The sequence below is a fragment of the Lissotriton helveticus genome, chromosome 2_1 (genome assembly GCF_964261635.1).
Source record: "Lissotriton helveticus chromosome 2_1, aLisHel1.1, whole genome shotgun sequence".
Lineage (NCBI taxonomy): Eukaryota > Metazoa > Chordata > Amphibia > Caudata > Salamandridae > Lissotriton > Lissotriton helveticus.
The window spans coordinates 562,220,180-562,235,740 of record NC_136059.1 but is presented as its reverse complement, the minus strand read 5'-3'; the positions used below and the strand labels follow the sequence as shown (position 1 = coordinate 562,235,740).

At 41.8% G+C, this 15,561-nt stretch overlaps 1 protein-coding gene across 1 annotated transcript in view; it reads left to right on the top strand.

The window, feature by feature from the left end:
- Window positions 1–15,561, top strand: part of SV2C (synaptic vesicle glycoprotein 2C) — a 703,553-nt gene that overhangs the window by 123,289 nt on the left and 564,703 nt on the right. The window contains exon 2 of the mRNA XM_078677323.1: window positions 2,483–3,175. Coding sequence (XP_078533449.1) covers window positions 2,599–3,175 — 577 coding nt within the window. The 5' untranslated portion in view covers window positions 2,483–2,598. The remainder of the gene's footprint in view (window positions 1–2,482; window positions 3,176–15,561) is intronic.

Here is a 15,561-nt window from a genome sequence, read left to right as displayed (position 1 = left end):
GACAGAGGGAGCTAGAGGGAGTAAGACAGGGAGAGAGGGAGCTAGACAGAGAGAGGGACCTAGAGGGATTGAGATAGAGAGAGAGGGAGCTAGAGGGAGCAAGACAGAGGGAGAGGGAGCTAGAGGGAGTAAGAGAGAGAGAGGGAGCGAGAGGGAGCTAGACAGAGAGAGGGAGCTAGAGGGAGTAATACAGAGAGAGAGGGAGCCAGAGGGAGTAAGACAGAGAGAGAGGGAGCTAGAGGGAGTAAGACAGAGAGAGGGAGACAGAGGGAGCTAGAGGGAGCAAGACAGAGAGAGAGGGAGCTAGACAGAGAGAGGGAGCTAGAGGGAGTAAGACAGAGAGAGAGGGAGCTAGAGGGAGTAAGGCAGAGAGAGAGGGAACCAGAGGGAGCTTAAGGGAGTAAGACAGAGAGAGGGAGCAAGAGGGAGCTAGACAGAGAGAGGGAGCTAGAGGGAGTAAGACAGTACCTAGCGCCGTACATTTCCGACAGAGGTGGTCCATGCGGTAAGTCGTGAGGGGGTGACACCATGAGTTACCCGCACCGGGTGACACCAACCCCAGTGACGCCACTGGCGATTCGCAAATTGAAAATCGCAAATTGTAAATGCCTTCCCATTGATTCCTATGGGCCTCTTGGCCCATAGGAATCAATGGGAAGGGTTTTCCTTAAATGCCATTCGCAAATTGTGAATCGCAATTAAGGAAAATTACCAAATCGCTAAAAAAATGCAAATTAATCATGCATTGCTGTTTGCGAATCCTTAATTGCGATTCCTTAATTTTCGCAATTAAGGATTCGCAAACAGCAACATTGATGCATGTGGCCGATAGTGTTGGTCTTGGTTGGTCTTGGTTGACTTTACCCCAACCAACTTGGTGAAATCCAACAACTCCAACAAAGACAATTTTATTTTTTGGGCAAGGCAGGCTCAAACATCATTTCTCTTGACTAGAACCTCAACTTGTGCACCTTCCTGCCTTTTCTTATGGATTCAAGAATCTGTTCAACAGTTCTTCCAGTTCAATGTCATGTCTCAGAATTTGCTTGTCGGGCAAATGACACCAAAGATAGCTGGTGTCTGATTACAAAAGGTGTGCCCAATAACTCAGAATTAGTAAATGACATTATTTTTGCAGGCAAAACCAAATTTAAGTTTACTTTCAAATTTAAATAAGTAGCATCCTGTATGCTTAACATTTGTTAAATTTGGCATTGTAGATCTGTTGTATTTTTGTTGCCATGGACATGTCACTAAATGTAACGCTTTGCATCCAGTACAAAAAATGAGGGGCTCCTTAATCCATATAAAAATTACAATCAGATTATTGAGATATATATGGTGATGTTCCGTAAAAATTGTGTTAATGATGCAAAAAGAAAAGAAAAATTAATATACTAACATAAAATAAAATAAAACATTTTTCGAAGATTGATTCTGAACTGAAATAGTGGTTTCTGAAGGACAAACGTTTTACTCATTGTCTTTTCTAATTCATGAAATATTAGTGCAGCACTAGCACTTTGTTTTGTTGATTATTATTGTGGTGTGGCCTTGCTGCGCTTTAGCCAAACCCTTGTTGTTTCTTCGATTTGCATCCAGTGCTGTCATTTTGCAGAGCGTAATGTAAGGCCTCTATTAAAGCCCTTTAATGTTAATTCTTGACACTGAAGCAATGCATTTTCATATGTACTCACATAGAGGCATCTATATTCGTGTTCTTCCCTGGTCTTGCCTAACTGAAGGAATATTTGGAATGATTGCGCTCTTTAAATGGGAAGGTCCTCCAGTAGATAACTGCAGAATATTACCAGTAACATTTAGGGGCCCATTAGGATGATGGGTGGACTTTGTCCGCCCGTCATCCCATCGTGGATAGGGACCGCCCGCCATAAGGGCGGGGGTCCCGTGTCTGGCATTAGGATGCACCCGCCACAGTGGCAGGCGCATCCAGCATTCCTAACATTGTGGCGGGCGGTGCACTCAGCACCACCCGCCACAATGCCAGGAAGGCATGCGGTGCCTGCCATGTTGTGCATGGAACTGCTGGGGGGTACCATTGGTACCCCCCATGTGCACTCCCCACCCCCCGGAGTCCCTGGGGGCCCGCAACGGGCCCCCGCAGATAGACTCCTCATGCATTGCCGCCATGAAAAGGCATTCAGGAATGCCCTTTGTAATATGGCTGGCGGTGTCTGATAGACACTGCCACCATATAAAGCGGCTGACGGTCTTTCCGTCTGCCGCGGACCCCCCAGCCATACTAATATGGCGGGGGTCATTCTGGCACGGATGGCGGACGGATCGCCCCCGCCAGGCCGGCGGTGGCTACTGCCGGCCTGGCGGGGGCGATCCGCCCACCATCCTAATGGGCCCCTAAGTGTCTTGAACAAAGCAAAATTTTGGAAAGGATGTATGATATGAGCTTTCAGAATATAAAGACTATTTACTTAAATACATTATTTTCTGTTTTTCTTTGCAGGTGTCACTTTAAATTTCAAGTTTGCTTCACCTAGCTGTAATTCATCAGAACATAATCAGGGACCCGGGTCTCAGTAGCATTTGAATTTGTTGACATCAGTCAGCCATCCAGACAAGATGGAAGATTCATATCAAGACAGGACTTCTTTAGTGAAAGGGGCAAAAGATATTGCAAGGGAAGTGAAAAGGCAAACAGCCAAAAAGGCTAATAAAGTAATGGACAAAGCTCAAGATGGTTACACACAAAGATCTTATGCCCAATTTCAAGACGAGGAAGATGATGATTATTATGTCCGAGACGGAACTTATAATGGAGAAGCCAATGACGATGAAGGATCTAGTGATGCCACAGAAGGGCACGATGAAGACGACGAGGTTTATGAAGGTGAATATCAAGGAATACCAAATCATGGCCAAACTAAGGATGGTCTGGTAGCCTTGGGGCAGCCGATCCCTGACGAGTACAAGGACCGCAGTGTACTGGAAACTGAGAGGAAAGCTGACGAAGAAGAGCTGGCTCAGCAGTTTGAACTAATCATTCAGGAATGCGGGCATGGGCGCTTTCAGTGGGCCCTCTTCTTTGTCCTCGGAATGGCACTGATGGCTGATGGAGTGGAGGTGTTTGTGGTTGGGTTTGTTTTACCCAGCGCAGAAACTGACATGTGCATACCAAACTCGGGATCAGGGTGGCTTGGTAAGTGCAATTTATTTTTCATTTTCTGCTTGTCTGCCATTTCTTAACTTACATAAACATAGATTTTGTATGCAGTTTCAACTACATTCATGTACATGGTGGGAAATCTCCATGGAATTGCACGTTGAGTAGGTTATGGTGCTATAACCAGAAGAACAAAGAGCTGGATGCTTAACCTACTTTAATTGTCCTCAGACACTTCAAATCAGAGTTTACTTGCTCGAAACTCTTTTTTGCAAAATACAAATTCCATTTTAAGAGTCAGTAAAATTTTAACAATCCCTTAAAATCTGATTGTGACTGGATACTCTTTTTCTGTTTGAAAGGATCAAACTGTGGACATCAAAATGTGATACAAAACAACAAATCAAATCGTTTCTCACTCATTTCAAGTAATATTGATCAGTATGATGCTTTGAAGCCATTTTAAGGACCAACAAATATGGGCAAAGACAGTATAATCAGATGAGTATGTATTACATATGGAAACCTTTTGGCTTTTATTACAATTAGGTGGATATTCATCAATGTTTTGACTTTTTTTATATGATTACCGGGGAGAGGCGATACCCAACACCAAAATCCTTTCCAGGGCAGGTAATGTGTGAGATTTCATGTCCTATCTATATACAGTGTGTTTATAATCCATCCTTAAATGGCTAGTAACTTAAACATGTGCTTTTCAAAATCAATCTATCAGGCCTATTGCACTTATCGTGACTTTTTATAATAAGCAAACAAGACTTGTGGCATCTATAATAACTTTACCTAGTGATCCAATCAGAACTATAGCTTTTATCAATGGTTTGTCACCATAGCCAACTCAAGCCTCATGTACTTACCTTAAGCTTTCCCATAAGGCAACATTCAGGTACACAGTCATAATATCACAAATATATACAGTATAGTGTAGTATAGGATAATATACGATAGTATAGTATAGAATAGTATAGTATAATATAGGATAGTATAAGATAGTATAGGATATTATTTGGCAAAGTAAAACACTGTCTCTTCTAAGAGGGCCTAACAAGGCTTCTCACAGAGGAAATCTATGCCCATGGTTTGCCAGAGGGGGTATCCAGTACCAAACACCTTATTTACTACAATCATCCGTGATATTTCATGTAACAAAATACCTATCTGTAGGCTTTAATAGAGAGTAATAAAAAGCCACTCATAAATGTCTGTTGACTTTTACATTCTCACAAGGCAACCAGCAGATATATCGTAATAAAATTATAAATATGTACAAATTATCAGTTGTCAAAATAATATAAAAATTCCTAATAATAGAGCCTAGTAAGGATTACCCTTATGCAAATCTTTGTTCACCAAGACCGAAACCCTTGCCTACTAGAGTTATCTGCGAGATTCCATGTGACTAAACACCTGCCTTCAGGCTTTAGCCTGTAATAACAATCCATCTTTGAAAACATATTGCCTGTAACTCACCTTTCACAATAAATATGTCAGGTCCACTGCCTTTATTGTTTAGTTTCAAGAGAAATATATCAGCCCTTTAGTCATGATAATCTGCTTTGCCACCATAAACTCAGTCCTGTAGTACAGAGTATATGCTTTGCCGCAAGTCAAAAAAGTGCAATACAAGAACTCTTTGTTTAGAGAAAGCACACAGACGCAGCCCAATCAAATGTCTGCACTCAGGGTAAACAACATGTGGGTAGAGTCTAGATTCCTGTCACAGTAGTACCCCGAAAGCTGTTTTTTGTTGATCACGTAAGGTCTTAACTTAGCAGGTGCAATGGCAAGCCAGACCTATAAGTGCATGTAGATCTGTGTAGCCCTAGGCATACCATATTGCTCTCCAACACACAACTTTATTCTGAATTCTAAAGTGAAGGATGGAAATGGAGGAGGTGGGCACTGGAGCTGTAAAACAGCAATGTACTCATTATGACTGAACTCCTGAATCTCTGCTGCTATCAGAGAAACACAAACACCACAAATAAACTACTTTCCTAAGACACTTTAACAGGATTACACTGCCATGTGTCCATGCTCCTGAAAGGTCAAGCTCAATCCCATTGTAAGGTTGATACGTTATTCATGTTACAGAGAAGTCACCATGCAGCCATACTGGTCAGGCACCTAGATAACGATGCAAAATAATCACAGCTGTTTAGAAGGGAAGCACTTTTTTCTGTTGAAACACACACGTCTGCCCGATCAAAACATGTACTCCTGTCCACCAATATGTGGGCAGAGCCACTACCCCTCTCTGCAGTAATACTGAAACGTCTTTTTCACATAATGTCTGGCAGCAACTGCGCTGTCAATCCAGATCTAAAAACACTTTCTGGCTGTAGAAGGTGGAGATTGTTGGTGCTATTTTCTTCAGGTGCAGCTAACAATAGCTGTGATTGAATCTAGAATGGTTAGGTTTCGTTTACCTTTTAATGAAGACAGTTTTTAATAAAAATAATAGGAAATGGTCAGGGTTATGGAACTGTGTGATTCTGCAGCTGCAGAATTACCACCTAATTAAGGATTCATTCCACTTGCCACATGATGTGCTTTATTATTTTCATATTTCAACAAATATTGTTTTCTGCTTCAAATGGTCTGATGGATGGATTTTTCATTTTCTTGGCACATCATTTGGATATCCCTGCTTCATCATTTGACCTGATACTTCTGCAAATCTCAGTGGGCATTTCATTAATAAAACTCGGCAGCGTGGTTCAGGGACTGTCCCTGAAATGAAAAAAATAACACATTTCAAAGGAGACTCGTGAAATATTTTCCAAATTTAACAGAATATTGTGAAATATTGTTTGTATGCTGCTGCATTGTTTACAATAAAACACCCAAACATTTACTTTATACATACATAACTAGACAGTCCCTGTTTACAGCACTATAATATCAATACATATACTAAGTCATCAATAGTTATATTTAAGTCACAGTCATCATTGAAAATGCATTTTTAGTTTGCTTATAACTTAGGTATTCTTTGACAAACATGCACAAAATGTGGTAATCGTAAAGCACAGCTAGCTTACTTAGGGGATGTAAAGTTTATGCCGATCAATCAAGGCTGAAAGTTATGGGTGTTTGAACAAACATTGTGTTTCCCAATAAATCTTTCATAGGACAGTTTGCTCACAGCAAAACCTTTCCAGGACTTAACACCCCACTTAGCATGAAACTAGAATTTTACTCACAATATGTCCATCTGTGCTTTGGTGTAAATTTTTCCTGTAGTTTTGTGTTACAAAAAAGGCATCAGACATCCTTCAAAGGGTTAAAATGATCTTCTCATTTGCGGATACTGGGAGAAGAAGAATGTTTCCCTTCATCTTATGTGAGTTTCATGGATCCTTGGAAGATCCAAGAATCTCGGCTATCCAAGAGGCCGCCAATAACTGAAAAATGCTATTGCTATTACAAGATTCCAGACACCAAAACCTTCCTCCTGCAGAAAAGTCTCATGAGGTGCGAAGGGGTGGGCGGGGTGCATTTATTAACAAAATGGAGGATGTGGGGAGCGGCGGTACTAGAGGGACAGACACTGCTCTCCTCACAAACATTGGAAAAAAACATTATCCCAGTGGAACTCGCACACTAACCCACTGGTCTTGTGGGATGAACATTTTTAATTCTTTCATTTTATTTTTAATTCTTGAGAAAATTAATACAAAAAAATGGAGTGCAGGTTAAAGCACACGCGGATTTTGCACTTTGGAAGCCGGGCCTGGAACGGGGACTGTGCCGATAGCCCACTATGAATGGCAGAAAAACATGCACAATGGTTCAGTGACTAGGGGCAGATGTAGGGCTTCGCCACAGATCCTATGCTCCAAGTATGGTACATGCAACTAAAGGCCATACACAGCTTGTCTGGAGACAAGGGGGTAGGGATGTATATGAGAATATTGTAGTAAAAGCTATTACTTATACTAAATGGTCACACCCTTTTGAAGAGGATACTTTTAAACATATTTCTCATGATACCTAGCAATTGATTGTAAAATTAGGGAAGAGGTGTGGCACCGCGGCCAGGCGACTAACGCTGGACGCTGGGGATCACGGCTCGATCCCCAGCTCTGGCGGCAGGGGTCTGTCCAGCACCATGCGACTCTGGGCGATAGCTTGCTTAATCTTCCCAACAGCCCCCGGCGCCGAGATACCCCTTTGGGGGTGATTTGTGTGCTATACAAGTACTGGATTTACATTTTTTTTCTTCATTTTTTTTTTATCCTTGCATACAAAAATTGCTCCTTCACTGATTCAGTCTAAATTGTTCACAATGAATCTCTTACATTGGACTCCTGTTCACTTACACAAACTGAAATTACGAGATAGTGATCCATGCTGGAATTGCAATTCAAAACTGGGCACCCATCAGCATATTTTCTTTGAATGCTCACTTTTAGACAATGTTTGGGGTCCTATACAGAAACATTTGTCTGTAATTTTTAATTCACCTATAACTCTCTCCCCTCCTACGATTATGATGGGTCCATGGGCTGCAGTTACCCCTTTACCTCTTGATAATATAGATTTGGAGCTATTAGATTTGCTCTTATGCATCGCAGTCAAGATTAATCTTTTATCATACCACACTTGGTGGGCTTGGGTGTCACATCTTTGAGGAGCTCATACTACTATTGAAAGGAAACAATATGCACAGCCAATCGCTAATAACATATGACATTCTTTGGATAACTATGTGGATTTGTCTGCTTGGGGTTTGGTAGCTCAACATCCTTTTGGGTCCCTCTCTTGATTTTGCCAGGATACGTGTGGCAGATGTCCCATTGCACTCCCCCCTTGCCCAATTGCCTTTCCTCCTTGATCTCTTCTCTTTCCTTTCTCATTTCTTCTTCCTTGCTGGTATACTATACTTGCCAAGCAATACACATTCTGACATACATTACATTACTGCACCATATGATGGTCTTTTATCTGACCCATCTTCCTTGGGATCCTCTTTACTACCCGATGAACTTCAAATACCTGCTATTTGTTATGATATATATATATGATAACTTTTTACCCTTTCAAGTTTTCATCCTTTGAGTTTCAAAATTGGTACACATTTGCATTCCTGTTTGACAAGTTCTATGTTCGATAAAATAATAAGGTCCGCTATTCTTATCTCATGGGGCCGGTTGCATTGATAAGTGAGTTAGCAAAGGCTAAGTGCCTCCTGTCCCAGTGCCCTTTAATAGGAACCAGTAATATAATTCTGTTGGGCCTGACCCAATGTCGATTGGCCTAAATATTTCTCTCCACCCTTCTCTTTCTGTGCTCAACTGTTATACCCTAATCTTACTGTTGTTAAGAACTCTTGGTGAAAAACAGCTGACAGAAAGGGGCCGGATGCCCTTTCAAATATTTTTGTTTAACCAGATGGTATTCTTTGGAATAGGGGGAGTAACAAAGAGAGAGCGAGGAAGCACAATGGGGTACGTCATTTTTCCCTGATTAACAGTAGTTTAAGAACAAAGTGGACGGACCCACTAATGAATCCTCCTGTCAGGACGGCTCAGTACCCTGCACTGGAGTGCAAGAATCCCAATAGGTTTGTAAAAGAACCCTCACCCACCAACCTAGTTCGTGGCATGATTGGGTTCCCAGATGGGCTGCCGAATGCAACCCAGCTGTGCTTCAACGCCTGAGTTACAGCGAAGCTGTTTTTTGTTTTTTGAATGTGATGTGTGCTCTGAGTGGTGAGATTAAAAAATACCTCTGGTATCCCCTGCTGAAAAAGTTTTATTCACATAGTTCCAGGACACAGTTAAAAACAGTGCAGGGATATAGTGAGGATGAAAAACTGGTCTTCATTATACCCTAAATACTGCTCAACATGTTTGAGCCTCATATACAGTAATGAGGCTTTCGTCCGGACCATCTAACGTGAACTGTGATGTGGCAAAAAAGAAGCCACATGAGTTTTTTTCTCTCAGCACATACGCTAAGGTGTGCTGTGCATGCAGTGGTATAACCGTACTTACGCACCCATCAACTGGTTAAAACACTAGCTACATAAATAGAGTGGGTATGATTGATCCTGGAAGGGGCGGATTCCTGTAGTCAAACATTCATCAAGTCTGACCGCCCACCTGCCTGACCTATTTCGGTTTTCTTTGGATACTGCTGATTTTTTTTGAATATCAACAAAAGAAAGACATGTAGTTGTTAACATTCTAGAAACTCTTAGACATCAATAAAAAACTAATGGGAAGGAACATTGCAAATATTTTCACATACACTTGATTATCACACCGCAGAACACAATAATATAAACCAAACGTGCATCGTATGAATCATACTTGTTCATTATTTTGATAATTCCTTGGCACATGTTACTCAAGCAAAGGAATGCCCAGGATAGAAAACCACAATATTTATGTCAGAGCTTTCATGTCAGAGGTCTTCAATAAAGTATTCCAAGACATTATCTAGTATACAGGAAAATGTTTATTGGCCAACAAGACAGATCAATAGTTATCGCAGTAATAAACTGCCTTATAACGACAACATAATCCATCAATTGCCTCAATAACCTAACAGTTCAGCCACTCATTCACCCAAGCCATTCATCCTCACATTTCATCTTATCTCCTCATGCACTTTGTAGTGGCACACAGTATGGGAAACACACTTGCAAAAAAACAGAATACTGCATTGTGAGTAGTAGTGCTATGTATGTATTTATGTGCTGGTTTTATATAGCACAAAGTAGCATAGTACTATACAAGGTCCATGGCAAACACACAGTGAAGATGCATTTGGAGAGGTGGCTGATTTCTAAAAGAGATAATGGACTATTACCGCTTCATGATGTAGTGTTCTTTAACCACTTCCATGCTAATGACAAGGCCAGCTCGTCATGCAGTTTACTGGAGCTGTGCTTATGACGAGCTGACCTTGTCATGAACAATGGGGTTCCTCATAAATCAGCACCCAGCGGGAATTGCCTTAGCATCCAAGGTGTTAAAGAGGAGTGCCTTCTGCTCTTTTCTAAATTAGAGGAGGGCAAGTACAGTCCTGAGTATACCTGGATCTCTGTTCTCGATACTGGGTGCATGGATGGAGACGGCTTAGTGTTCTATTTTTGCTGTTGGCTTAAACACAAGTTTTGAAGCCCTTCTGCTTCATATCATTGAGCAAGACTTGGAGTACTTGTTACATGTTGTTGTTGGTGAACTTCTGGCATGCTGCTGTGGTGGGCTAAGCTTCTGGTAGGTGCTGGACATCCAGGTCTGGATGAGGTTCAAACAGTGTTTGAAGTGTAAGCTGTCTGCAGTACAGGCGACCTTCAAATATAGTGTGCGTCATCGGCGGGGTTGTGAACTTTGATGTTGTTATCTGTGAGTAGGTCCCCATGATGCTTCATGCAGAAGATTAAGAGGACAGGGGACAAGATGGAACCCTTGAGAAACTCTTCAAGTGATCACGATCTTCAGGGACCTATAGGTGCCATGTGAACAAACTGCTCTAAGGTGGATAGGTATGAGGAAATGTACTGAAGACCTTTCCCATGAATCCCATTTGAGACTTTAGAGTATAGATGAGAGTTTGGTGATCAACACTTTTGAACTCAGCTGAGAGGTTCAGTAATATCAGGAAGAATAGGTCATCGTTGTCTGTGGCCAAGAGGTCATCATCTATGATTTGCAATGTAGCTAGTCTACATGCTGCAGAGTGATCTGAAGCAGATTGATAATAGTACAGGCGATGTTTGGTGTTGATGTGACCTTGATTATACAACTTTCTCAATGATTTTGATGATTACAGGTAGATGTGGTCTGGGCCAGTAGCTGGAAAGATTGGCAGGGTCTTGTGTAGGTTTCCTCGGGAGTGAGAGCACATGACCTGCCTTGAGGGTTTCAGGGAAGATGATGACTGAAGGAGGTGATGACAATGATGAGTAGGGGGGAAAGGCCTTCTCCAGGGGGGACTTTGATAAAGTAAGATGGTAAGATTTTATCTTCAGAAGTGGTGGTTTTCAAGGAATTGAGGATGTCAACAGCAAAGCCTTTGAGAGACAGGAATATGATGGACGACCATTATGAGATGCAGCCGGGAGCAGTCGGTGTCTGTGGAGAAACAGGTATGGTGTCGTCAATGTGCTGTTGTAGTTTCTGTATTTTTTCCTTGAAGAAGTGGTGGATGGGATTGTACTTGTCTGTGAAGTGTGGACAGGAGGTTCAAGCAAGGGGTTATTATTTTGAAGTGTTTTGCTTCTGTTGACAGGTTTGTTGATGGCATTTGTAAAGTGTTTAACTTTGGCTGATGTCATGACCTCTATGTTTCTTTAATATCCTCTATTCTCCGCATCCATTCATTGGTCTTAGAGGCAGCATTGAAAGAGGGACAATGCTGTACATTTTTAGAAGCATCCCTGTGGAATATAATTTTATTCATTGGGGTACTAAAATGTAACAGACGAAAATTAATCCAAATAGTTACAATTTCAGAGGCAATCTTAGCAGGTAAAATCACCTAATCGCAGATCTCTTTCTAGACTTTACTTCATTGTATATAAACTGGATTAAAAAGCTGGATACATTTGGTAAGAGGAGTGGGATATTTTTCAAATGGCAGAGGAGGTTCGAGATCACAGGCAATGGATGGGGTCGTCCTGCTTTAGTAATGAATGCTTAGAGGCTGAGAGCATGTTTGCCTGTCTCTGAACCTAGGCTTCTTTGTATTTGACTACATGCTTAATTAGAATGCTAGCAAGTGTTTAAAGGCTGCTGTTGATATCGTGACTTACTTTCCAAGGCGTTTTAATTGCTATTCCAAAGCACTACTCCCACTCAGACGCAATATACAATGCATGTGAAAAACAGCCATTATATCAAATTGTAACCTTTACAAGGTCGTGGGATAGGATGAAAGCCACTTTGCCATCTGTCAGAAAACTCCAGGATGTTTACTCTTCTTAAAACAGAAGTTGCTCTTTTAAACTATAATCTGGACAGCAAACACAACTGATAATCCTAGATCTATTTTAATGAACAAGTCCACCTAATAATCACACTAAAAGAAAGCGTAAGGAGTTTGTGCTCCCAAGTACCAGCACGTGTTATAAGTAATTGTCTCGAATTACTCTACTGAGCCAAAATTCTCTGTAAGGAACTTTGGATGCCTATATCATTAGAAATATTACTTCGGAAAATATTATTCAACAACCAGAAAAGGGATTGAATTTTTGCTGTTCCAGCCAGGTGCAACTTCACAGTATGGGACTTTTGGAAGAGATGAAAATGAAGAAATAGTAATCCATTTCAGTGCACAGTATGGAAAGATCAAGTCAAGAGCCCTGGCCTTCTTTCAGTTTCTCCACATAAGTTTATACAGAAATATTTGCAAAATATTCCTATCTTCTCTACAGGCATTCACATTTCAAAACCTAAACCTAAGATCTCCTAGACACCTAGCTGATGGGCCATAACTAGTGTGAAAACGGTCCTGGACTGCTTGTGTTCCCATTCACGGAGGCTTGTTGTGGTTCAGGGCTGAGCTGTTCCCCTTAGAGCATTTTTTAGAGTGATTTGCTTATGGCTGTGTTCAAACTGGGTTGGCATGATGTGCAAAATAATGATGGACTGGGTTGCGGCCCGAGTGATGACCAGTGGCTGAGATTAATTAAAGCATTCCATCTATCACTTTTTTGTACACTTTAGTGTGTCACCCTAAGTGGGACAATTATGCTGAGATGTGGGTCAAGTGCACACTGTGTCACTGGAACCAAGATATACCGGGCTGATGAGCCCTAACTAGTGCAAAACCATTTCTGGATTGCTTATGTTCTCATTCACTGAGACTTGTTATGGTTTACGTAGTACCTGACTTTGCAGTTCTGGCTGGACTGTTTCCACTGGAGTAGGGTCAAGACTGATTTGTGCATGGCTGTGTCCAAACAGAGGTGAAATGGTTTGCAAAATAACAATGGACGTGGATGGAACCTGAGTGATTGCCAGTGGCTGAGATTAATTCAACTTTTCTACCCATCACTTTTTTTGTATACTTTAGTGTGTTGCCCTAAGTGGGACTAGTATGCTGAGATGTGGGTCCTGTGCACAATGTGTAACTGGAACCAGAATATACCTGGCCAATGAGCCCTAACTAGGGGAAACCGGTCCTGGCTTGCATGTATTCCCATTCAGGGATGCTTGTCCTGGCAGTTCGGACTGCACTGTTTCCATTAGAACAGGGTTAAGACAGATTTGCATATGGTTGGGGCCAAAATAAGGTGGCAGCTTGTGCAAAATAATGATGGACTGGAATGCAGCACGAGTGATTACCAGAGGCTGATGATAAATCAAACATCTCATCCATCACTTTTTTGTATACTTTAGTGATTTAAAGCAGAAGCACTGTCACCAAGGGGCTCAAGACATAAAATATACACATAATGCAAGGAGGGGAGATGAAGATGTGACATAGATCTTCAATTTTATAAAAGGAGTAAAAGCGTACAACAAGCATATGTTTTTAATTGGAAGTCTGCTTATTGAATTAGAAATTACATATGATGTGGAAGGGGGAGGTTAGGATGTAGCATGATAAGATAACAGCAGACAGTGAAAGAATGGTACAGCTTACTAGCACAAGGCAACAAGTGAATTGAAAAACGGCATCAGAGCGAGTGGCATGGTGGAGGGAATCCTAATGCAACAGACCATGTAGTATCTGTGTGAAGACAAGGACATACCTCTAGTGCAATTGTCTTGTTGACGACTGACCATTACATTAAGCAGGTAGCTTCCTTGGCTTTGGTACAAAAAGGACATACCTTATGCACAGTTTTTATACAAATGACTACATAAAAAATAGAACAGGTACCTCTTACACCATTTTAATGCAGGCAACACACAAGTGTAAGTCACATCATGAGTATCATTTTTGTGAAAATTATCCTTGGAAACAGTAATGCAATTTCGAACACCTCTATATAATGAATACATCTAGATTGCCTTGCTTTAGAACAGTGGCACAGCACTGTACGAAATTGGGTTATTATTTGTGAGGATGGGAGCTCCAAAGAACATAATAAGCATATTCCTTGTCAGGGTGAGCCACAAAAATCACAAACCAAACCGGTCATTGTTGACGCAAAGAGCGCTGTGGGAGTGAAGTCCACAGCCGAGAAGTTCACGTCGGCAGTTGGATGCAGTTCCTAAACTGGCATCAGAGAAGTCCGCTCGCATTCACGAAGAGGAAAAGGATGGTTCTTTTATGATGCAAAAAGCCCAGAACCTTTGGATTTTCCCCTGGAGTCCAATTATTGAAGTTTTGAGGTAAGAGAAGTGCACTCTGACACCAGGCAAGGGTCCTGGACCCGGAAGGCACCACTTTTGGGATTTGCACTCACTCCATAAAAATCCAGCAGCAGGTTCCAGGTAGGTACAGGCAGGTCCAGTTGATGCTGGTCAGCTGGGCAGTTACAGTGTAGTTTTCTTTGTCACTGTAGCTCAAGCAGAAGGTCAGCCAACTGACACTTGGAAACGCTTATGCAGTCTTCTTCTGAACCTTTTCAGGACCAATATTGTTCTGATTAGAGGTGTTCTGAGAGTGGCACTTTTATACCCAGTACCAACCTGCGTATGGAGGAAATTCCCTTTGTCTAACCATGAGTTGGTTGTGGCCAGTTCTTCCCTTTTCCCTGGGTTTGGCTCCAGTCTGTCTAGGTGGACAAAACTCAGGCAGGCCCAGGTGTGCTCTGCACTTGCCAGTGACTGGGTAGGCACCTTTAGAAGTCAGAAATGGGATGAGCACAGCCCTCAGGTTACCATTTGAAGTTCAGGAGAGGCTGTGCACTACCCCGAAGGCCATCGTGCTCAGGAGAGGATCACCCCTTCCCACCCCCAAGGCCCTTCTGTCTCCTATCTGGAAGGCATAGACATCACACCACAGGAGAGCCGTTAACAGTAATGTAACCCTGGACACTGGCAGAGAGCCACATATGGTTTCAGCAGGAAAATGCCAACTGTCTAAAAGTGGGATTTTTAAAATAGTGATTTTAAATCTGACTTTACAATTAAAGATGATTTTAAATTAAAATTCAACGAATGGAAGAATTATTTATCTGCTTGCAAACTAAAGTTATCACTTATTAAGTGTAATAATGTAACCCCGTGTTAGTCTATGGGAGAGCTAGCCTTCCTGAAGTGAAAAAAGACTCTGAGAGGTTTTACAATCGCAAGACATGTAAAACGTAAGTACACATGTACCACTTAATAATTACCTATGAGCCTTTGAGGCAGTAACGGCTCGTGGAAAGAGTGCGGCGGGGCGGTGGAACGGGGAGGGAGTGGCAGGGTGGGGGGTAGTAAACTCCGGCTCATGGCCGACCGGAGTAATGTAAATAAATAAATAAATAAAGCGAATGTCATTGCGCG